General features: G+C 38.3%; 1 protein-coding gene across 2 annotated transcripts in view; it reads left to right on the top strand.

The window, feature by feature from the left end:
* mtf1 (metal-regulatory transcription factor 1) overlaps nt 1-23,244 on the top strand; it is a 41,388-nt gene that overhangs the window by 12,768 nt on the left and 5,376 nt on the right. Inside the window, exons 4-11 of one of the 2 annotated variants that reach the window (XM_052147685.1) lie at nt 9,317-9,555; nt 14,872-15,003; nt 15,277-15,350; nt 16,517-16,623; nt 16,858-16,932; nt 17,635-17,737; nt 20,329-20,813; nt 23,105-23,162. In XM_052147685.1, coding sequence (XP_052003645.1) covers nt 9,317-9,555; nt 14,872-15,003; nt 15,277-15,350; nt 16,517-16,623; nt 16,858-16,932; nt 17,635-17,737; nt 20,329-20,813; nt 23,105-23,162 — 1,273 coding nt within the window. Of the gene's footprint in view, nt 1-9,316; nt 9,556-14,871; nt 15,004-15,276; nt 15,351-16,516; nt 16,645-16,857; nt 16,933-17,634; nt 17,738-20,328; nt 20,814-23,104; nt 23,163-23,244 lie in introns of both variants that reach the window. The other variant, XM_052147684.1, reaches the window with a different exon arrangement.

Raw genomic sequence — 23,244 nt, 5'->3', positions numbered from 1 at the left:
GGCAAGTAAGTGGTTTTTTTTTCCCCACTGCCACTCCGTGTTGGCATTTCCCTTGCTTTTTTTAAAAATGTTTGTTAATTTGGCACGATCGCTGTTACAGCGTGTTGGTGCCACATTTGTTTTGTTTCCCTCCACTTGTCCCTGCCCCTGATCCAGGTAGACTGGGATGACCTGCTAAATTTATCAGCAAATTTTAATTTTTAGGTGAACTATTCCTTTAACTCCCCTATATTCCATTACATAATACACATTTATCATGTATTACAGAATTATTGTTATTATTCATGGAAATTCTGTCATTCACCATCATGTTGTTCCAAACCGTATGACTTACTTTCTTCCATGCAACACGAAGTAGATATTAGACAGAATGTTTGCCTGAGTCACTTTCAGTGAATATGTTTTTCTCCATATTTTGAAAGTGAATGTTGATCGAGACTGTCAGTCAAGTCTAGTATTTTTTTATTTGTATAGCGCCTTTCACAACACACATATTATATCACACAGCTATACAGAAGATCATGCATTAACACAAAACTCCATAAGATGTTGGTTAATGGAGAAAAATAACCATGGGACAAACCAGACTCACTGTGGGGGCCAGTTCCCCTCTGGATAACATCATGAATACAATGCCAATATTACTTATGTATAGTGCAAGTCGTGGTTTAAAATTGTTACACTAAGTGTTAAGGGTCAGTGTTTAAAACAGTAGTCATTATTGTTATGAACTAACAATAATGACTAATGTCTTTGAAGTCCATCCTGGATTAACTGCAGAAGATCACATATGCAATTGTCCTTGTTAGTTGGCTGAAGGGGTTTGTTGGCAATTAATTGATAGTCTAGGTATTTCATTATAAGAGTGTAGTCCATCATTAGGCTGAGGTGATGCAGGCAGAGATCAGTTAGGTGCATTGCAGTTCAACCTGGCTGGTAATTTCTGTGAGGTCTATCCTAAATCCAAGGTTCAGGCAATGGCATATGAAGTATTCCATCTTATGGTTGGAGTCGGCATCAGTTCATCCTAATATCGTAATAGACTGAGGTGATGTTTGGCTGGCACCGGCTGCTATTAGTCATCATCACACAGCGACACGTAGCAGTGGAGTTCTCCTATTCAATAGAATGTTGTTATCTGTCGTGTCCAATGTAGCACTAAGATCTAAAAGGACTAGAAGTGAAATGCAGCCACGATCAGATGATAAGAGCAAGTCATTTGTAACTGATAAGTGCAGTCTCTGTACTGTGAGGCCTAAATCCTGACTGAAATTGATCATATATATATATACTATTTTTCTGTAGAAATGAACATATTGGGGAGGATACTACCTTTTCTAGTATTTTTTGACATAAACAGGAGATTTGAAAGCGGTCTATAATTAGCCAGTTCTCCAGGATCAAGTTGTGGCTTCTTAATAAGCTATTTGTAAACACTGTTTTCTGAGGTACTGTGACATGATTTCATAATTCCAATTTAATTTCTGATTATTTCAATTTTATCAGTAAAGAAATTCATGAAGTCATTACTTTTGTGCTGCGATTGAATATCTGGTTCTGTTGAGGCTTCATTACTAACTAATATAGCCACAGTACTGAATAAACATCTAGGATTGTTGTGGTTATTTTCTATGAGTTTGCTAAATGTTGCTGACCTGGCAGCTTTTAGTGAGCTACAGAAACTATACTTCCATGCACCACAAAATACCTCTAATCTTGTATTCTTACACTTGCGCTCCATTTTCCGAACTTCTCTCTTGAGAGCATGAGTGTGATCATTGTACCATGCAGCATGGCTTTTTTCTTACATTTTCTTTAATCGAAGTGGGGTGACACTATCAAGAGTGTTAGAGATGACTGTATTTATATTTTCTGTTATCTCATCAAGTTTTTCTAGGCTTTGGGGTTTAGATGGGTCTGGAAGATTATTAGTGAAGCTATCTTTAGTGGTCGAAAGAATAGTTCTACCTGAATGATAGCATGGTGTAGATTGAGTAACATTAGCTGATCGCAGCATACAAGAGACAAGGTAATAATCCGAGATGTCATCGCTCTGTGGCAAAATTTCTATATTATCAACATCAACTCCATATGACAGAATTAAATCTAGCATATGATTATGGCGATGATTTAGTCCTGTTTCATTTTGTCTGACGCCAAGCCAGTTGAGAATATCGATAAAAGTATCCCAATGTGTCTTTTTCATTATCTACTTGAATGTTGAAGTCACCAACAATTTAAGCTCCATCTACAGTAACTACTAGATCTGATAAAAAAATTATCAAAATCCCCAAGGAAATCAGAATGTGACCTAGGTGATCTATATACTGTAGCAAGGGCAAAAGATGACCGTTTTTTATTTATATCTGACGGTGTCACATTAAACATTATTAGTTCAAAAGACTTAAATGTATATCCTGTCCGGTGAGTAACACCGAAAACTTCACTGTACATTGTAGCAACACTTCCTCCTTGACCCATCAGACAAGGCACATGTTTATAACAATAACATGGGGGAGTAGATTAATTTAAACTAATATATTTATCCGGTTTAAGCCAGGTTTCAGTCAAACAGAGCACATCCAAAATATGATCTGTAATAATTTAATTTACAAATAGTGCTTTGGTAGAAAGAGATCTAATGTTTAGTAGCCCTATCTTTAAATTATGTTTATCTTTAATTTGTTTGTTTTGTTCAAGTTTGACCTTAATCAAATTTATTCTAAATGATTTAGTGAGTGTTTTTGTGATTGGTATTGGTAGTTTGGGAACAGACACAGTCTCTATGTGATATCTAGGTGATACAGTCTCTATGTGTTGTAGTTTATGTGACCTGTGTGTCATCTAAAGGCAGCTAGCAGATGTTCGGATTAACCAGTTTGTCTGCTTCCTGATCTGGGCCCCAGTTAGTCAAATTCTATCATTATTAAGACTATGAGCCAAATTACTAGAGAGCAGAGCGGCACCTTCCCTGGAGGGATGGAGTCTGTCTCTCTTTAGCAGGTCAGGTCTACCCCAAAAACGCTCAAAATTGTCTATGAATTCTATTCTATTCTACAGTCCCTATCTTTCTGTCTAAGATACAGTGCATCCAGAAAGTATTCACAGCGCTTAACTTTTTCCACATTTTGTTAACTTACAGCCTTATTCCAAAATTGATTAAATTCATTATTTTCCTCAATGGTTATTTGCGCATCACAAGTCTATCAATTATTTAGCCCTTTTCGGTTAATCACTTGCAAAATCCTAAAACTTTACTTCCAGGTTTAATTTATATTTTGAATAGACTCAGATTTTTATGTTTTCTCTTTTAATTGCTTAATGTAATTTTGAATGTCCATGGTTTAAGGAGGGTGTACCTGTATGCTGGTTTCGAAATCTGAAGGATTAATAGTGGCCGTTTTCTTATTGCATTATGTGATGTTCTGAATGCAAAAAGAAACAAATGAAACACGGAATGTGGGCTGTCATCCGCGTAGTCTGACTGAAGCAAAGTGGGTGCGTTACTTCGTGTGATTAACAGAAAGTGAAGTACTACCTGCTCGTGATGCAGTGTATATATAAGTCATGCAATAACAAGTGATAATTAATAGTTTAATGATGGAATGGAATTGCCATGTGGAAGGAGGTACGCACTAAAAACTGTGGCAGTTTGTCATCTCTACAACAGCCAAGCAAGTCCTTCAATTAAAAATACTTAAAAAAAGATTATGTGTTTTCCGTGTTTTTTCTTGGCTACATTTTCCACGGTTGTATTGAAAGTTTGTTGCAGTTTACAGCGCTAAATGTTAGTAAGGGTGTTGATGTGAAAAGTCTTGTAATTGATTTTGGTATTGCAGGGCAGGCGTTTTCTCTCTCCCTATTCTGCGCTGTTCAGAATATTGTTGCTGTTTAGCCATTTGACATGGTTGAATTGCTTCACAGCACTTTAAAAGCGAAAATTCTCATGTAGAATTTAAATACGTCGCATGCGCCGCAATATTGAGGGAAGCCCGCAGCCCTGTTGACGTGCACGAATGAATATTGAAGAGCACAACATCAATCACACCACGCACATCTGTGTCCAACATGAGAAGCATATTTAGTGCTTATAAAGCGAAATTAATATTATAAGTAGAGATGCACCGATCGACTGGCCAGGGACCGGAATTAGCCGATTTTCCGCATGCTCGGCTGGACTGGTAACCGGCCAGTCAGCCTCACGTCTTTCCGATTCCAAGCCGGTCCGTTTTGTTGCCAGCGGCGCAGGCAATAACGTTACAGCCACACGTAAACATGTCATTGGCGTGGAAGATCATCACTGTGAGTGAAGAATACATAAAGTTCGAAATGTGTAATAATTGTAAGGCCAAAGTAAACTGTGGGGGAACCACCGGAACAACAAACCTAATTAGCCATTTACAACACCATCACCCAGCTGAAAATGCCCATTTTAAAAATGAAGCTAAAAAGGGAAAGCGGCTAAAGCAAGCCAGAGCTCAGAGCCAGCCACAAGTCAGCAGCCTCTCCTATCATTCCTTGGTATGAGCAGCGAAAATACCAAAGCAATTACGAGGAAAATTATGGAATTCATGGCCTTGGATGACCAGCTGTTCTCCATAGTTGAGGACAGAGGGATCAGAAATCTGATAAATTTCCTCGATACAGAGTAGGAGGTACTTTCCGACGTCGCGTTGCCCGAGTTGTTTAATCTCGTGTCATGTCACACACGCAGCCTGTTATCTGTCAACATTTGGGTACACAAATCCGGGAGAGGGTAGTGGGGTGCTAGATGGCAAAGGCAGGCTAAATACTACAGAAATGTTGCCGTTGTGATTTAATGTGCTGAGTAACGTAATTTTTCCCACCGTGTCCGATATTAAAATCAGTGCGACACACATTGCAAAAGGCGTGGGCATTGTCGATATGGCTTCGGGATATGAAATTAAATTCTTCCATCCAGCTGTTGTTAAAAGTACATGTATATTTTGTTTTTTTTTCACCGGAGTACCAGCTGAGTCTTCTCCTCCCATCTACCAGTGATGCTTGATTTAACATCCCGCGTCTACTACCTGCGCAGATATCAACAGCGCAAATGGGTTTTGGTTGCCAGGTTGAGGTCATAAATAATTTGTAATATGTATGATGTGTCGATTGTGTGAGTAGGATGCGTTTCATTCAAGATCTGGCAACTGGACCACCTTGGAATAATATATTGATGTGATTATTCATATAACGTGGTTTGGGCCATACAAATTACGGGAGTTTTTTTGGGAGAAATAACAAAACGGGAGACTCCCGGGAAAAACAGGAGTGTTGACGGGTATGGTTTCAAGCCGTTCCCGAAGCAGTGCTCAGTTTTACAACTGATATTTGGACATCTAACGTAAGTTGAGCGTATTGAACACTTCAGTTTTTCAGATCTTTGGAATTGTTTTGTTAGACGAGTAATAAAGAGAAAAAGGTCAATTTATAAAAATAGTGGAAAATGACATCTGTTATATAAAGCAACTCATTTGCAGTTAATTGTTATTTGTACCTCTTTCCAGTCACAGAGCACTTTATTTTGAGAGTTGTTTAAGTGAGAGAAGATCCTGTAATTTAGTGCAGTTTGGGGGAAATTGTAATGTTTAATCATTTATTTTATTATGAAAATAAAATGTTGCATTGAAGAAAGGTAGATTTTGTTTGTATATGCGGTCAATAATAGTTCTTAGAAAGAAAATCGGAATGGGAAAAAATCGGTATCGGCAGGTCACACTTGCAAAAAATCGGAAATCGGAATTGGCCAAGAAAATTGCAATCGGTGCATCTCTAATTATAAGGTTGCTACATCGCATGAGTGTCAAAAATAAAGGTGCATCTTAAAAGAATAAACATCGTTCTTTACGCATTGCATCGATGACTCGCATCGTTGGTTAATTAATCAATGCATCAATCCAGATTGATGGATCATTACACCCCGAGTATGGGCATGTATGAGCTCCATTTTCTGGGTAAAATGTCCACAGAGGGGTGTCAAAATCGAGCTGTTAATAGTGATCAACTGATATGGGTTTTTTAATAGCCAATGCCAATATCTTGAGAGCAGGGAGGCCGATAGGCTGATGTAATGCAGATAAATGTGATATCCATGGAAGGCCAGTGTGTCCTTGGTCTTGTTTTCTCGTGATCACGATTAATTTTCTCATGATCTCAACATAATGAAAGTTGTTTTCTTGTGATCATGACTTAATTTTCTCTTGTGATCTTGTGATTTCGACTTTCAGTTCTCACAAGAAAACACCTTGCAGCACCTTATCACAGGCACAGCATCTTCATATTCATTTTATCGCAGCAGTAGGCTTCTTTAGGTCAAGGAGATGGATATTATCTTGGCTTTATAAAGACTAACAGGTCTGCTGACCTGCATCTCTCAGTCATCAGCCGATATCCATGGAGTAATGATGGGAAAATGAAGCTTTCTGAAGCAATGTGGCTTTCATAACAAACTTTATGAAATTGGGTTCTTTACTCAAAGCTTCTGAACAAGTTTCAATTTACTGCCATCTGGAAATGAAGCACAACAAGTAATACCATTTTTACTAATTCTATTTAACTAACAAAAGCTTGTTTTCATCTTTTTTTTTTTTCCTAAAGTTTTTATAAATAAATAAATATATAAAAACAAAGAGAAGGCTTCATATATGATTTAAGAAGTTACTGTGTTCTGTTTAAAAATAAAACTATGTCTGAAAGTAAATGAATAACTGATTATTAACTTCTAGATTGGAAAATAAATATGCTTGTGGGATGGACTGTACCATTTTATTCAAATGGGAGTGAAATGTGCTTATGTGACTGTATTGGGTTCAAACTTGTACTTTGCACTTCTTTTGAACCACATACTGAAGCAGTCACTTGATTTTCAGATGAATGAAGCTTAGGACGTCACAGATCATGTTTTTTCCCCCCAAAATGATTTAAGCTCCTATAGAGTGCTTCAATGTATACAGTGCTTCATGGCACAAAGCTATTTCAGCTGCCTGCTCATGCTCCTCTGACTTTGCAATAACGAATTACGTCTCTGGAATGATTCTGCAGTGATTTACACTTAAGTCGTGATCACGAAAATTTTGTTGATTTATATAATAACTTGTAGAGGTTACTAATATTGAGAATTGTGTAAATGCTTGAAAATGCAGCACTTTTCTTTCACAATGCATGTGAACTACTCTAAAAGCATTTAAACCGTGAGCCCTTGAGCCCCTAATGTGCACAGAGCAGCACGTCAACCATTTATTCTGAAGTCACAGACCATATTTATCTGTCTGTAAATATCAGTTTTATAATCACATATGACAATCTATCGATTTTGGTGTTATTTTGATTAATTATGCAGCCTTGAGGGATTTTGAAATTAGTCTACTGATGACTGATCTGCTCTTTATGAAACTTAATGGCCAAATAAAAGCACATTAAAATCATTGCAATTATGATGTGAATATTCAATATTGTGCTTATTGGGCAGATTTCCATGTAGTCGCACAGTCCTTTGTATGCCCTTGCTTTAATTTAGAATACTTGATTATCTTATCAAAATAACATAATATGCATTGAAGTGAGGATAAAATATGGATGAGTATTAGAGGTGTGAACCTTCACTGGCCTCATGATTCGATTTATCTCGATGTATCTTATCCTCCATTTTGTTTTTTTAATTATTAAAATATTGATTTAGAATTAATCAATCCCTTGCGTATAACTATAACCACAACAATCAACTGCTGGTCCAGGGTGGCTACATGGGATATTATGAGATATCTGCTTCTGTAAGAGTGCAGATGTTAGCTTCTCCGTTCCTCATAACAGGTGATAGTAAAGTGACACAAATAGCAGGGTTGCTGCTTAAGTAATCAATCAAGCAATCTGTTCTGACAAACGAAAGTGCAGCAATGAGAAACAGCCAATGAAACAGGCCAGAGAGCGCTAGAGGAAAGGCATTGGAAAGCAGGAGCCAAACAAATTATTAGAAAAGAAAAACATCACCCACTTCTCCTGAACCGCTGTCCTGTCATTATTTTCAGCAGTTTTTCCCTTTCTGTGCAACTTAGTGCAATAATGGTCACAAGCTTGTCTTTCATGTTGTTTGTTGACATGTAATCATAAACTGACCTGTTGCTTTGTTCTTGAGTTTGTTAATGAATTTCGGGATCATAGTTTTAGTCAGGGACCATGGTCGTGTGGTTGATATATCCAGTTTGCAATTGATTCTGTAGTGTGTGCTTGGCTTTATTATATGCATGTCTGGCAAATGTCTCTAGTACGCACAAAACATTTTCCCAGTAGCGCTGTGGAGGGTCAAGGTGGTCTCTGGCAAACTACAGACGCGAAGCAATGTTTTTGTTGGAAACAGCAGCTTCCTTTGTGGTGTCCTACCATGGACACCATGCCAGTTTAATTTTTTCCATATAGTACACTCATGAACAGAGATGTTAACCAGTTCCAATGATTCCTTCAAGTATTAAGCTGTCACTATAGGGTTCTTTTTCTTTTTTTTTTACCTCATTGAGCATTCTGCAGTGTGCCCTTAGAGTCATCTTGGCTGGATGGCCAATTTTAGGGAGAGTAGCCACAGTACTGAGTTGTCTCCATTTATAGACAGTTTGTCTAACTGTGGACAGAATATCTAAGCTCTTTGAGATAAATTTAAAACCATCTCCAGCTTAATGCCAAGCAACAATTCTTGATCATATGTCTTCTGAGATCTTTTTTGCAAGGCATGGTCCATGTCAGCATATGCTTCTTGTGAAGAACAATCTCAAAACTTTTGAGTGCTTTTTATAAGTCAAAGTAGCTCTATCCCACACCTCCAACCTCATTTCATTAATTGGATGGCAGGTTTGCTAGCTCCTGACTCTAGTAAGTGAAAACTAGAGAGAGAAAAATGAAATTGCAAGACAGGTCCATTCCATCAGATTAAGTTCACTTGAATGCACATTGCATCGTATTTACGATTTACGACTTCATAAGTTTGAACTTCCCAGGAGGACGAATGCACCATATGTTGCAGGCAGTGACAGTTTTATAATGTTTGCTAGACTTTAATGTGAGTGATTTTATCATTGAAAGATTTATGTATTATGCTGTTTAGGCTCATAAGTCAATGTGGACTTTATTCTCTGCTATTTTGAGAAGTGTCCTTGTGCAGCATCTGTGAGAGAATGTTGTGGGAGGTTGATGTAGTAGGTTATATAAGAAGAAATAAGCAAACAGAAAAATTACTGACTCTGAGGACAAGAATATTTTGTCTAGTAATTTCTCTTTGTAACTGTTGGTCCTTCTCTGTTTATCTCAGGTGAAGCGCTACCAATGCATGTTCGAGGGCTGTACGCGCACATACAGCACGGCTGGCAACCTGCGCACGCATCAGAAGACGCACCGCGGTGAATACACATTTGTGTGCAATCAGCAGGGGTGCGGCAAAGCCTTTCTTACATCCTACAGCCTGAAGATCCATGTTCGCGTCCACACGAAAGAGAAACCCTTTGAGTGTGATGTTCAGGGCTGCGAGAAAGCCTTCAACACACTCTACAGGTGAACTTTAATTAATTTAGGTGAACTAAATGTGCATTTAGTTTGTGTTTGTTTGCTCATTGTGTTGCACATTTTACTGTGGGAGCTTTGCTATGGCAGAGGACAGCAAGATTTTAGTTGAAACAGTTGGTAGGTCTGACACCCGGACCAAATTTTTTTGTTATTTCTAGAGCTGGGCATTGATAAAGATTTCCCAATTCGATTCACAAGCTCTTGATTCAATTCGATTTCTATTCGATATCGATTAGAGCCGATATGGGATATTTGAGACCGATGCCAATTTTAAGTGGGGAACATTCACCGATTACCAATATGGTGGCCGATATATTTAATTTTTTAGCTGGAATGAAAACAGACCATTTCTATATGAATTGTGCAGCGATATGACTATGCAAATGTACTCAGAAGGCTGCTTTCTTAAATATTTTTGGCAAAGAATATTATTATTATACATTGTCTACAAATTCTAGAAATGAACACTGAGAAAATAAAGAATAAATAAAAATACAATAAATAACTTAAGCATCAGTACTATATGGCTGATCATTAAAATAAGGAATACATTAAAATAAATAAATAGCTAAATAAACATCAGTACAGTATCAGTCAAATGCTGACTATTTTAATACTGCCAGTCAATTAGGGGCAGGATGTAAAACAAGAAGCATTTTACACCTGTCGAAACAAGAGATAAACAGTGGCAGCGGTGTTACACCATATTCTGCTATACATATTCAGGGGAAACATTTAATGGTGGATAACCAGACTTTTAAATATTACATTTTATAAATGCAATGACTGGAATTGTTCGGTTGAAGGGGTACCATACTGTGAATCCTGAATAAAACTGTTTGGTGAATACATGTTTACACATTAGCTTCCAATTAGCTGAAAAGTAATGAAAGTAGATACGTAATTAAGCTAGTTAACCCTCTGGGGTCTGAGGGTGTTTTGGGCCCTGGAGAAGTTGCTTCAGTTGCTTAAAAACACATTAATGGCTTAAGTCTGATAATACTATTCAGCATAAACTGGGCTACAATAATATGTGAGCAAAATGTGTGTACATGTTTGTATTTTTGAGAAAATAAGTCTTTTGAAAATTTAAGTCATTTAAATAAGGCCATATAACACATACTAAACATTTGTTAACAAGACTTTTGAGAACTGGATCTTGTAGCCTAGAGTTTTTGCTACAAAATTATGTGAAAACCATCATGATCACTTATACAAAACAATATAGTAATTGAACTTTTGTAAGACACTTTTAGTGTTAGAAAGGTCATTTGCGAGGAGGCGTGAACTATAATGAATATTGATTGTAATTCACACCTGAGGAGACAAAAGACCCCTCCCCTGGGCCTATCAATGAGGAATGTGACAGAGAGAGAATGAATGTGAGGAAACTTAATGATCAAAATCAAGTTTTAAGTTAAAAGTAATCTGACTATATATTTTCTTTACATAATGACTTTACTTAATTTTAGACCTACACTACCGTTTAAAAGAAGTCTCTTCTGCTCACCAAGGCTGCATTTATTTGATCCAAAATACAGTAAAAGCATTGTGTGAACTCTTTTTACAATTTAAAAGAACCGTTTTCTATTTGAATATATTGTAAAATGCAATTTGTGAACAAAGCTGAATTTTCAGCATCATTACTGCAGTCTTCAGTGTCACATGATCCTTCAGAAATCATTATAAGATGGTGATTTTCTAATATGGGCATATTTAAAGTGCATTTTACTCATTTAACCTGAACACATATTTGCAAGCACGAGCATTGATGATAATGAAGCAGCATAAACACTAGTTAAAATACACCCACCTAAAGGATTATTAGAAACACCATACTAATACTGTGTTTGACCCCCTTTCGCCTTCAGAACTGCCTTAATTCTACGTGGCATTGATTCAACAAGGTGCTGAAAGCATTCTTTAGAAATGTTGGCCCATATTGATAGGATAGCATCTTGCAGTTGATGGAGATTTGTGGGATGCACATCCAGGGGACGAAGCTCCTGTTCCACCACATCCCAAAGATGCTCTATTGGGTTGAGATCTGGTGACTGTGGGGGCCATTTTAGTACAGTGAACTCATTGTCATGTTCAAGAAACCAATTTGAAATGATTCGAGCTTTGTGACATGGTGCATTATCCTGCTGGAAGTAGCCATCAGAGGATGGGTACATGGTGGCCATAAAGGGATGGACATGGTCAGAAACAATGCTCAGGTAGGCCGTGGCATTTAAACGATGCCTAATTGGAACTAAGGGGCCTAAAGTGTGCCAAGAAATCATCCCCCACACCATTACACCACCACCACCAGCCTGCACAGTGGTAACAAGGCATGATGGATCCATGTTCTCATTCTGTTTATGCCAAATTCTGACTCTACCATCTGAATGTCTCAACAGAAATCGAGACTCATCAGACCAGGCAACATTTTTCCAGTCTTCAACTGTCCAATTTTGATGAGCTCTTGCAAATTGTAGCCTCTTTTTCCTATTTGTAGTGGAGATGAGTGGTACCAGGTGGGGTCTTCTGCTGTTGTAGCCCATTCGCCTCAAGGTTGTGCGTGTTGTGGCTTCACAAATGCTTTGCTGCATACCTCGGTTGTAACGAGTGGTTATTTCAGTCAAAGTTGCTCTTCTATCAGCTTGAATCAGTCGGCCCATTCTCCTCTGACCTCTAGCATCAACAAGGCATTTTCGCCCACAGGACTGCTGCATACTGGATGTTTTTCCTTTTCACACCATTCTTTGTAAACCCTAGAAATGGTTGTGCGTGAAAATCCCAGTAACTGAGCAGATTGTGAAATACTCAGACCGGCCCGTCTGGCACCAAAAACCATGCCACGCTCAAAATTGCTTAAATCACCTTTCTTTCCCATTCTGACATTCAGTTTGGAGTTCAGGAGATTGTCTTGACCAGGACCACACCCCTAAATGCATTGAAGCAACTGCCATGTGATTGGTTGATTAGATAATTGCATTAATGAGAAATTGAACAGGTGTTCCTAATAATCCTTTAGGTGAGTGTATAATCTAAACATTCATATTATTTTTATATCATATTACATTTATATAATACAGCATACAATTTAAATACAATGATATTAGAACACAACATTGACCAAAGACGTCTAAACAGACCAAAAACAGGAAATAATTAGCCTTTACTGACCTCAAGCATACCTGATTCTTCTCATCATAGGAGCTATGTTGCCCATTACAGTTCGGTACAGGCGTCGGAACTGCCATCAGCTGTCGTGCAGCATATCTTCGTTTGTGTGTACAATGGACGAATTCCTTTGCAAACATTTTATTTGCTCTTCGTTTGTTATCAGCTGGTAAAAAAACCACCATATATATATATATATATATGAGTGCATTTCTCCCAGCAGCCAGCATTGTTTTGGATGATCGGCAAGTTCTGTCAAAATATATACGTCATAAAAGCTGTCCAATCAGGTTGTGACTTTTTCCTGATGCTTTTGGTACTACACTACTAATGACCTTTTTAGTTTTTATCATATTTGGTAATCCTTATACTATTTTTTTTTTTAAACATTTTTTAGACTACTTTTAGTTAACAAAGTCTGGGCTTTTTAATGTAGTTTTAGTCAATGAAAACTGTTGACATTTTAGTCATATTTTAGTAACATTTAGTCATATTGACATTTTAGTCACTGAACACTGTAAACATTTTAGCCATAAGAGTATTATTGATAAGCATTTGTCAATCTTGTCTATCCAAAACCAATATATGTATATATACACACATTTTATTGTTGTTGTCAGTTTAGTGTTATTTTTCACATAACATTGATCTTATCATGATGATCTCATGATGATGACGCTGCGAGCTGCAGACAGCGGGGGTGAGAGACGAACGTCTCCGTGTTAGAGTACATATCAGCCGGCGGAACTTTAAATCTCTCCAGGTCTCGACTCCCGCTCAGATTGGTCTCTTCCGCGACTGGTTGAAGCAGCTCTTGACCGCTCAGAGAATGACAGTTTTGGAGTTTGTGCTTATTTACATGGCACGCTCCCATATTATTTGAACTTTAATTAAGGATGAAATAACGATATATCGCCAAGCTGTGATCTGTGTTTCTATCAGACTCTCGAGCTGCTGCGCTCCTCTCGTCTCGCGTGTCATCATTATAGGTTTATATGACCTCAAATTACGTTAAATGACATCAAGCGACTATTCGACAATGGAATTATTTTATTATTATTGCCGAGATTTGTAGTTTTCCACGAAGACACTCACCAGAGTTTTGTAGACAGCCGGAGGCGGCACGAAATTTGACGGAGGTGGCCACCTAGTAATTTTCTATGCAGGAAAAACCATAGTATCATTTTCTTTTTTGGTCTAGACCAAGAGAACCGAACTACAAGTGTAAACTTGTAAGTTTATTCTTCAGTTGTTTTTGATCAAAGACTGACTGTAAAGAACAGAAAGAGTGATTTCCTCTCATTGTAGTGGAAGGTAAATTATCGATCTTGGGATTTCAAAATGTATATCTAGATCATTCATATGAAGGTCGCGATGCATCAGAATTTTTTTTTTTATATCTCTATAGGCAACTGCCTTCTAAGGCCTGACACTAACTGATAGGATAAAATTTCACAATTCTCAATACCACAACAACAAATAATATGCTATTCAGCACATACCTTTATTTCATAAAGTTATATATTAATATACTCTATTAAGGAATTAAATTACAGCAATGGCACTTAGTCTTCAGGTATTTCTCAATCAAGTAAACATTGCTTTATCTATTTTTTCAAGCAATAATCAGGCCCATACAGAATTTGCTTGCAAAGTATTCCGCAAAAAACGCAACAGATTTCTGCAGATTTGGGATACAGATCATTCATAAACTCCCACAAATTCCCTGCCGCTTGCTTGTTTGCAATCTGCGCATCTTATCACGTAGCGAGCAGTGGATTCTCCACGATCCACGCACAACTTACAATGAGCCCCATTGAGAGCAAGGATCCCTAATCGTTACCCCATGTGACTCTACCCTCCCTAGCAACCGGGCCAAATTGGTTGCTTAGGAGACCTGGCTGGAGTCACTCTGCACACCCTGGATTTGAAATCGTGACTCCAGGGGTGGTAGTCAGCGTCAGTACTCCCTGAGCTACCCATGCCTCACACTTTGCATTATTGTTGAATATAAATGTATTTCATTCATTTTTCGCAACTTGTCTGCCATCTTTTCCACTGAGCTCATGGCATAAAAGCACCTGCTGAATGATTTATACTGCTGAGTGCATGATTTCTGAGGTTCTCTGTTTTTAGACTGAAAGCACACCAGAGGCTGCACACTGGGAAGACCTTTAATTGTGAATCAGAGGGATGCACTAAATACTTTACCACACTCAGTGACCTGAGGAAGCACATCCGCACACACACAGGAGAAAAACCATTCCGGTGAGTAGCACATAATAGTAATGATTGCTTTTAGTTAAATAGCACCTTAGAGTACTCAAAACATTTTTGAGAAAGCAGATATAATTCACATAATGCAAGTAAATCTAATGGCACCGTATGGAATTACAAATTGAACTTTGTTCTCAACAGCTCTCAGTATACCGTGACCCCATATCTTACCAGATAATTTACTCTTAAGCTGGTTTGCTTGTTGTGTAGTAAAGACATGTTTTACTGGTCAGATTGACAGTTAAGTTGTGTCTGTGTCTGTAGGTGTGATCATGATGGCTGTGGTAAGGCTTTCGCTGCTAGTCACCACCTGAAAACACATGTACGGACACACACTGGTGAGTTAGTGAGTTATTATTTCATTTTTCATGACCTTGTCCCACCATCTCACTGAATCTTACAATTAAACCGACTGTTTTTGCTACTCTACTTTTAAAGATGCACTTAGCATTTTTGTCTTTTTGCTAAGCCTGACTTATACACCTAGCGGAGTGGATGCACCATCACCCAGAAGCAAAAGTGCTCCGTTATGGATGTCGTGGTAGAAATGCTCTGTTTGCAGCCATTATGAATTTATTCCACCCATGAAAGTTGCTGAGATAAAGTGAGGAGTTTGGCTGGTCATGTGATATCCCACAAATAAAACAGCTTTTATTAGGCTACTTACATGACTAGAGACTTCTTCTCATGTTAGTGTAGATGCATTCAAACATTATGTCTGAGTGGGCCTGGGCAGCTCAGCAAGTAAAAACGCTGACTACACACTTAGTGTCGCAAGTTCGAATCCAGGGTGTGCTGAGTGACTCCAGTCAGGCTTCTTAAGCAACCAATTGGCCCGGTTGCTAGGGAGGGTAGAGTCACATGGGGTAACCTCCTCATGGTCGCTATAATGTGGTTCTCGCTCTCGGTGGGGCACGTGGTGAGTTATGCGTGGATGCCGCGGAGAATAGCGTGAAACCTCCACACGCGCCATGTCTCCGTGGTAACGCAACTCAACAAGCCACGGGATAAGATGCACGGCTTGACAGTCTCAGACGCTGAGGCAAATGAGATTTGTCCTCCACCACCCGGATTGAGGCAAGTCACTACGCCACCACAGGATTTAGAGCACATTTGAATTGGGCATTCCAAATTGGGGAGAAATGAGGAGAAAAAAAAACATTATGTCTGAAGTGCTATTAATATCTGTGTAAAATTTTTTATTGTGGGAATAATTAGCAATTTGCTTTTATATGGAAATAACATCTGCTTTGATCTTTTGCTGTGGTTTCAAGATCTGTCATTCTATCCCAATCACATAACACAAACGATAATCACCATACATCCATAGGACATTTCTGAATATTTTTGACATTTCAAAATCTATCGTCTAATTTAAATTGTCCAAATTATGCTTTATAAATTCTAAGCTATATTTCATGTTTTCCTTTTTCAGGAGACAAGAGTTTGCATGTATATGATGGAAGCACCTTCTCTTCAGCTCATCTCTCGCTCTCTGTTCCAGGAGAGAAGCCGTTCTTCTGTCCGAGTGGCGGCTGTGAGAAGACCTTCAGCTCTCAGTACAGTCTGAAGAGTCACGTTCGTGGTCACGATAAAGGCGCACCCTTCACAGTGAGTCACGCACTCTCAGAGGTACACGGCCCATCACCGTACAAACAATCACACACTCTCATTTCCATTTCCACAGGCCTCATGTGGTTATTTTATCATATTGCAACTAATACATTGTGAATATTGAGTATTGCGACTCTGTCCATGTCATGGAAATCACAGGGTCTAATTGTGTCGCAGGCCTCTCGTGGTAGGGCATTCAATTGATGCCGTTTTATTTTCTTTACATTGCAGGATGCGAGCCACTCGCTGTGCCTCAGTGATTTGAGTCTCATTTCCACAGACTCTGAACTCCAGGAGAACTACAACGTGAGTTTCATCCTCATTCACACAGATCTGTGTTCATCCTAACATTTACTTACTTTACTAATTTAAAGCTACACCATATAACTTTTGGTCCTCTAGTGGTTGGAGGAACAATTTATGTCAGTTGTGATTCGGCAGTGCTCTAGTGGCAGATGAATCTCATGGTTTGATGACCAGCTATTTTCATGTTTTTCACTTTAAAATGTATAAACGATATATTACTTACTTTGAAGAAGATAAACAACACTCTTAATTAATTATTTAAATATGATTATTAAAGTGTTTTATTCACTACACAATACACATTAATGTTTGTATTGCACCACACATATCATTTTAATTTATATTACATTCTACAGTGCAAGTGAACTGTAACTTTGCACTGCAAACAATAACAAACTGTCAAATAAAAATGCAAATCGAGGATGTAATAATGATTAAATAATTAATTGAACGTGAAAATAATTAACAGGATCTGTTAACGGGAAAAAATGGCAAGTATCTGTACACTGGTTTATTGCTGCAAAAATACTACACACAATGAAGATTGATGCCTAAATCATTACTGCTTTGTTTTCTGTTATAGCATATGTTCCTGTAAAGCTGCTTTGAAACCAAGTCTCTTGTTAAAAGCACTATAAAAATAAAAATGACTTTACTTGTGTCTCATAAACGAGTAAAGCTTAACACACTGTCATGTGTCAGTCTCAGAAATTGGATCTGAACAGCGTCACTCCCATACGGATCTTTGAGCTGATGTTCCAGAGTCCAGAAAACAGTGTCAGCCAAGATGACCCAGAACCTACTGGTGAGTACTTTTAAATGCCAATACTGAAATACTGAATATCAGGGTCGTCACTGCTAAATACAAAATGTATATGCTTGAGTTTTAAAGAAGTATATCTGTAGATTTTCAGAAATATAGTCTGGTCAAACTCAGGCACTTAAATTTGATCAGTTAAAACATAATGATAAGAATACTAACAGGATGATTAACAGGCTAAATTTATCCATTGCTCAGATGACAGTTAGCTTAAATAAGGGTACATATCATGTTAACTTGAATTTTAAAAATGTACCTTCTTTTGAAACTGTGATACTGTATAATCACACCGGTTGCTGTAAATTCATCAAGCAGGATGAAATGTTTTAGTGAAGAAAACCAATAGCACAAAACATCACAAAAAACGTACTGATGTTCATGGTTGTTTTTCCACCAAAAATGATGTCATGTCCTGGAGAATGATGTCATTAAGGAACTGGCTTTTGTTGATTGAATGGATATACGAAAGACTGACAGCATGTGAAGTGATAATGAAACAATTCTACTTGAAAATAATATTTCCAAGGAAACATGTATTGTTTGAAATATTTCTACAAGTAAAAAAGTAAAAAATTAAATACTCTCTACATTTTGAATAAATCAATCACAAATGCGAGAACATTTTGTGCTATGCAACCACAAAAAGAAACTGTAACCTGCAGACTTCGACCTGTGAAACATCATTATGATTTCCATTATTACTGCAATATAAGATTGAAATCGCCATATGGTCTTGTGTTATTACTTAACCACAAAAGTCTGCGTTTTAAATGTTCTTCATGGACCGTTTCGGCCAGTGATGCGTGAGGGAGTGGCGCGCCCCCCCCAGCGGGTGGGTGGCACATGCTGAGTAGCGCAGCAATTTTAGATGAAGTTTATCTTGTTACAAATCAAATCGCCTTGCCAGACAGTGAAAGACTCATTTAATAGGTCCCAGTTTTCTTTCCCTCTCCATGCAAGCTTGACGTGCACCATAGTTTCTCTCTAAACATCATATGGCAGTACAGAGAATATATCAGCTAATCCAGAAAAAGAAACAGCAGTGAAGTGCTTTGCTGAACTTTACAATTACCTAGCCAGGTATTATAATAATAGTTCATGTTTGCTACTCATATCAAAGAGGTGAACAAAGCAAAAAACACTGTACCATTAGTAGGATGTTTATACAGTCTGTTTGTAACTAAAAATATAAAATATTTGTATTTGTTAACAGTTCAGATACTAGTTTTATATTTTAGAGCCTAGTTAAGATGATGACTTTCAAGAGCACTGCCTCAAAAGCACAGGCACATTTGCCCTCATGAGCCCGTGAGTCAGTCTCCTTCAAGGGATTTTCAATGGACTTATTCGTTCTACTGTACTTTTCAAAAACAAATTTATAATAGTTTTTGGTAATATTCTCTATACACTCTAGAGACTGTTGTGCATGAAAATCCCAGGAGATCAGCAGTTACAGAAATACTTAAACCAGCCCATGTGGCACCAACAATCATGCCACGCTCCAAATCACTGAGATAAAATTTTTGGCCCATTCTGATGGTTGATGTGAACATTAACTAAAGCTCCTGTGGATCTGCATGCACAGTATTGTGGGATTTCATAGGCAGTGAAGGATACATGTAGATGAAGGTATCACAGTAGACAGGATGTGACATGAACACTGGATTCGGACATAACTTGATCCCTTCCTGCCTCTGTATGCAGCCTCCAAAGACAGCATTTCCCTGGTTTTGGATGCAGACATTATGTGAAGATATCCTCTCCAAGTTTGCTAATATTTTTTTCAGGTTTTTGTTGCATTACGCTTTCATGTCATGTCAAAAATCTGAAGAGTAAAAGCAAATATGTAATTGCCAATGGTGATTCTTTCTCTAGTGTTTTCGTAGAGGGTTGAAAGGAATTGCAGAGTCCAACGCATAAATTGCTTGTCAGAATGAGCTTTCACTTACAGTTTTGCAATGATGGAAATCTGCAAACCGTATATGGCTGGTATAGTCTACTTTTTAAAGCCACCTGACATTGTGTGTGCTTGAATGGCTTTGGTTGTCAGGGAAATCACAGAGCCAGCGTGATTCAGTTGGACAGCTGAGGTAAATTATTTGACGCTCTTCAAAACATAATGGTGGGACATACGTGGTTTTGATGGATACTTCTCAAGGCCAGTGGAGATACTTGTTAAACATATTTCCATTGGTCATTTCTATGCACAATTCAAACAGTAGGAACAGGTAATGTTAAAAACTTCAAAATTGCCAAAAGTGGAGATACGTATTTTTCATTGAATTTACATTTATGCATTTGGCAGACACTTTTATCCAAAGCGACATACAGTACACTTATTACAGGGACAATCCCCCCGGAGCAACCTGGAGTTAAGTGCCTTGCTCAAGGACACAATGGTGGTGGCTGTGGGGATCGAACGAGCGACCTTCTGATTACCAGTTATGTGCTTTAGTCCACTACGCCACCACCACTCATTGGACAGCGACGATATGATGTCTGCAATTGAAAATGTACTGCATAGTTGAAATTATTTGTCTGTGAATCAGTTTCAATTCAAGCTTCTGTTCCTCCAGATAACCTTGTGGAGTCGTTTGGCCTTGAACCGTCACCTCAGCCCCCTCCATCTACCTCTTCCTCCTCCTGCTCCATCACAACACCTGTTTTGGAGGCTCCGGGTCTGCCTACAACAATCCCCTCACAGCCAGCTCTGCCTTCCGCTGTCAGCAGCTCATTACTGACCCCGCCTTTCCCCTCGGACCCACCCACCTCTTCACACTCATCAGACGTACCCGCTTCATCTGCACCCACAGTTGCCCAGCGCTATGTGGCTTTGTCCCCCTCGACTCGGTTGGTGCCCCCGCCAAGTGCGCCTAGTGTCTCTTGCACGGCGGCCACGTCGACAGAAGTGATGGCGGCAGAAACGCACACAGTGCCTTTGGCTGCTCCTCCCACCATCGCACAAACGCTTGGCCTGCAGCCCAGCATCGTCATGTCTGATCACAACCTGCAGTGGATCCTCAGCAGTGCCGCAAACGCACAGCAGAACCCTGAACAACAGGTCCAGAACTCCACCATATCACCTCATAAGAGTAACGAACTTAAAGTAGTAACACTACTAACATATCTACTTTTTGTTGTAGTGTAACAGTAGTTCAGGTGTTTTCGAATTATTGTAGGTTTTTTTTGTAACAAGCTACTTTATAAAATTAGCTGTCTAGTGCGACATAACGCTACATGTGTCTAACAACTAACCTATGTTCTAGGAACAAAAACAGCACTTCTCAAACCAACTAATATTCTTTGTTCATCAGTATGTTTTTGACTCGCTAATGTACATTTAAATTGTAAATGTAAATGTATATGTTCAAGTATTTAAAATATACAGAAAAACTGAAAAATATAGCTCTGATTAAACTATAAATTATCACATTTAATAGTTATATTGCCCCCTGCTAGTAGCTTTTATTGTAGCTAATTACTTTTTCAAGTTTACTGTATTTTCCATAATATAAGCCAAGTTTTTTTTTTCAACATCTGAAAGGTCCTGTGACATCTTTTATACGTTTAATGTTGGCCTGTTAAACAAACACATACCAAAACACACATTCCAGTTTGAGCGGTTGAAGGGAAGTTGAACAGCTGCTCCCGGGTCCTAATGCTTGCCGCATGCAACCTTTGTCAGTCCGACTTTTTTTCTCTCTCAGTGCAATTTTCACCAGCTGCAACTTATATTCAGGTGCAATTTTATTTCCAGAAAATAAGACAGCTTGACTGATTTAACACGTTCATTTGGTGCGATTTATTGTATAAAAAAGTATGCGTTAAAATAAATTACTGACACGTACATAAATTCTGTTTTAAAAGCACAGAATTTCCTACTATGCGAGCAATTCAAGTACATCTGTTTTTATGTGTCACGTCAATAGGTGGTAGCACATCTCAACAAAACTCACAAGCAGCAAAGTTACAGAATGAGAACCACTTGCTGAGAAGTACAGAATACAGGAATCTTAAGATGCAATCTTCAAGTTTGCACTACTTTTAACTTGACACAGGATCCTAAAGATTTGGCGTTTATGATGCTGTATACCAGTTAGATGCTCCAAACGCATCCGTCTGAGGCATGCACGTGTAAGTACACCGACAAGAAAGATAGCGTAGACGGAACACAAGAATGTGCATATAGTTTTTAGGTTGCTGTGTCAAGTTTAACGTAGGTTGAACTTTATAAAAACACGTCTTGATCCCTGCATTTTGGTTTGCACTCCATCAAGCTGTTTGAATGCAAGAACGAGACTCGTCTGGGGGCCTGGGTATCTCAGCGAGTATTGACGCTGACTACCACCCCTGGAGTCATGAGTTCAAATCCAGGATCTGCTGAGTGACTCCTTAGCAACAAAATTGGCCTGGTTGCTAGGGAGGGTAGAGTCACATGGGGTAACCTCCTGGTGGTCGCGATTAGTGGTTCTCGCTCTCAATGGGGCGTGTGGTAAGTTGTGTGTGGATCGCAGAGAATAGCATGAGCCTCCACGTGTTGTATCCACGGTGTCATGCACAACGAGTCACGTGATAAGATTTGCAGATTGACTCTGAAGCGGAGGCAACTGAAACTTGTCCTCCACCACCTGGATTGGGGTGAGTAACCACCCCCCACGAGGACTTATTAAGTAGTGGAAATTGGGCATTCCAAATTGGGAGAAAATAAAACTTAAAAACTCAACTTGTTCTGTCTGCTGCCGGTAAGTGTGGTTTGATCTCTGTATAAGATGCATGTTGCCTATACAGCTGAAGTTTCGATTACTGCCCCTTGCTGAAAAGAGGTGGTACTTCAAGCTTGAATTGCTCCAATGGTGGGAGAATGTTCATTTTGTAAATTAAATATAAAAAATATTAACACTTTTTTTTTTATATATATATATAATTAATCTCACTGAATTAACTTGTTAAATCAACAGCCCTAGAATACTTTTAATTATCTGAAAATATATTTTGTTTATAATTATTTCTTTTTAACTATTTATAATTATTTAATCATCATACATTAAATTATTGTTATTTTAGGGGCTTTCTCAGCAAATATTTATGTATACAATTAATTGCGATTAATTTGATTAATCGGCATACCAAGTAATTAATTTGATTACATTTTTTTAAAACGATTGAAAGCCCTACTTAACACATGTTGCTATGAAAAGTGAAATTCAAAGAGTTAAATGGATAACCAGTCTGATAAAACATAATTTCAAAGTTACATCTTACAGTCGCTCTTTGCTGTTTGAACTCAGATTCTGATGTTTTTACCTGTATTAATTTGCTCTTTTCCTTATTGACTTTGGCTCTCATTTCCAGGGTCCAAAAGTCGAAAAGGTTTTTTTTACAACAGCTATACCAGTCGGCGGACATTCAGGTATGATCAAACACATATTGCATGTGTTTGAAACTACTTGCAGCATGCTGTTTTCTCTGCGCAGTTTCTGTTCATTGCAATG

This window comes from Xyrauchen texanus, chromosome 17, assembly GCF_025860055.1.
Source record: "Xyrauchen texanus isolate HMW12.3.18 chromosome 17, RBS_HiC_50CHRs, whole genome shotgun sequence".
Classification (NCBI taxonomy): Eukaryota; Metazoa; Chordata; class Actinopteri; order Cypriniformes; family Catostomidae; genus Xyrauchen; species Xyrauchen texanus.
Note: the sequence above shows the minus strand (reverse complement) of the source record. Positions and strands in the feature narration are given on the sequence as shown.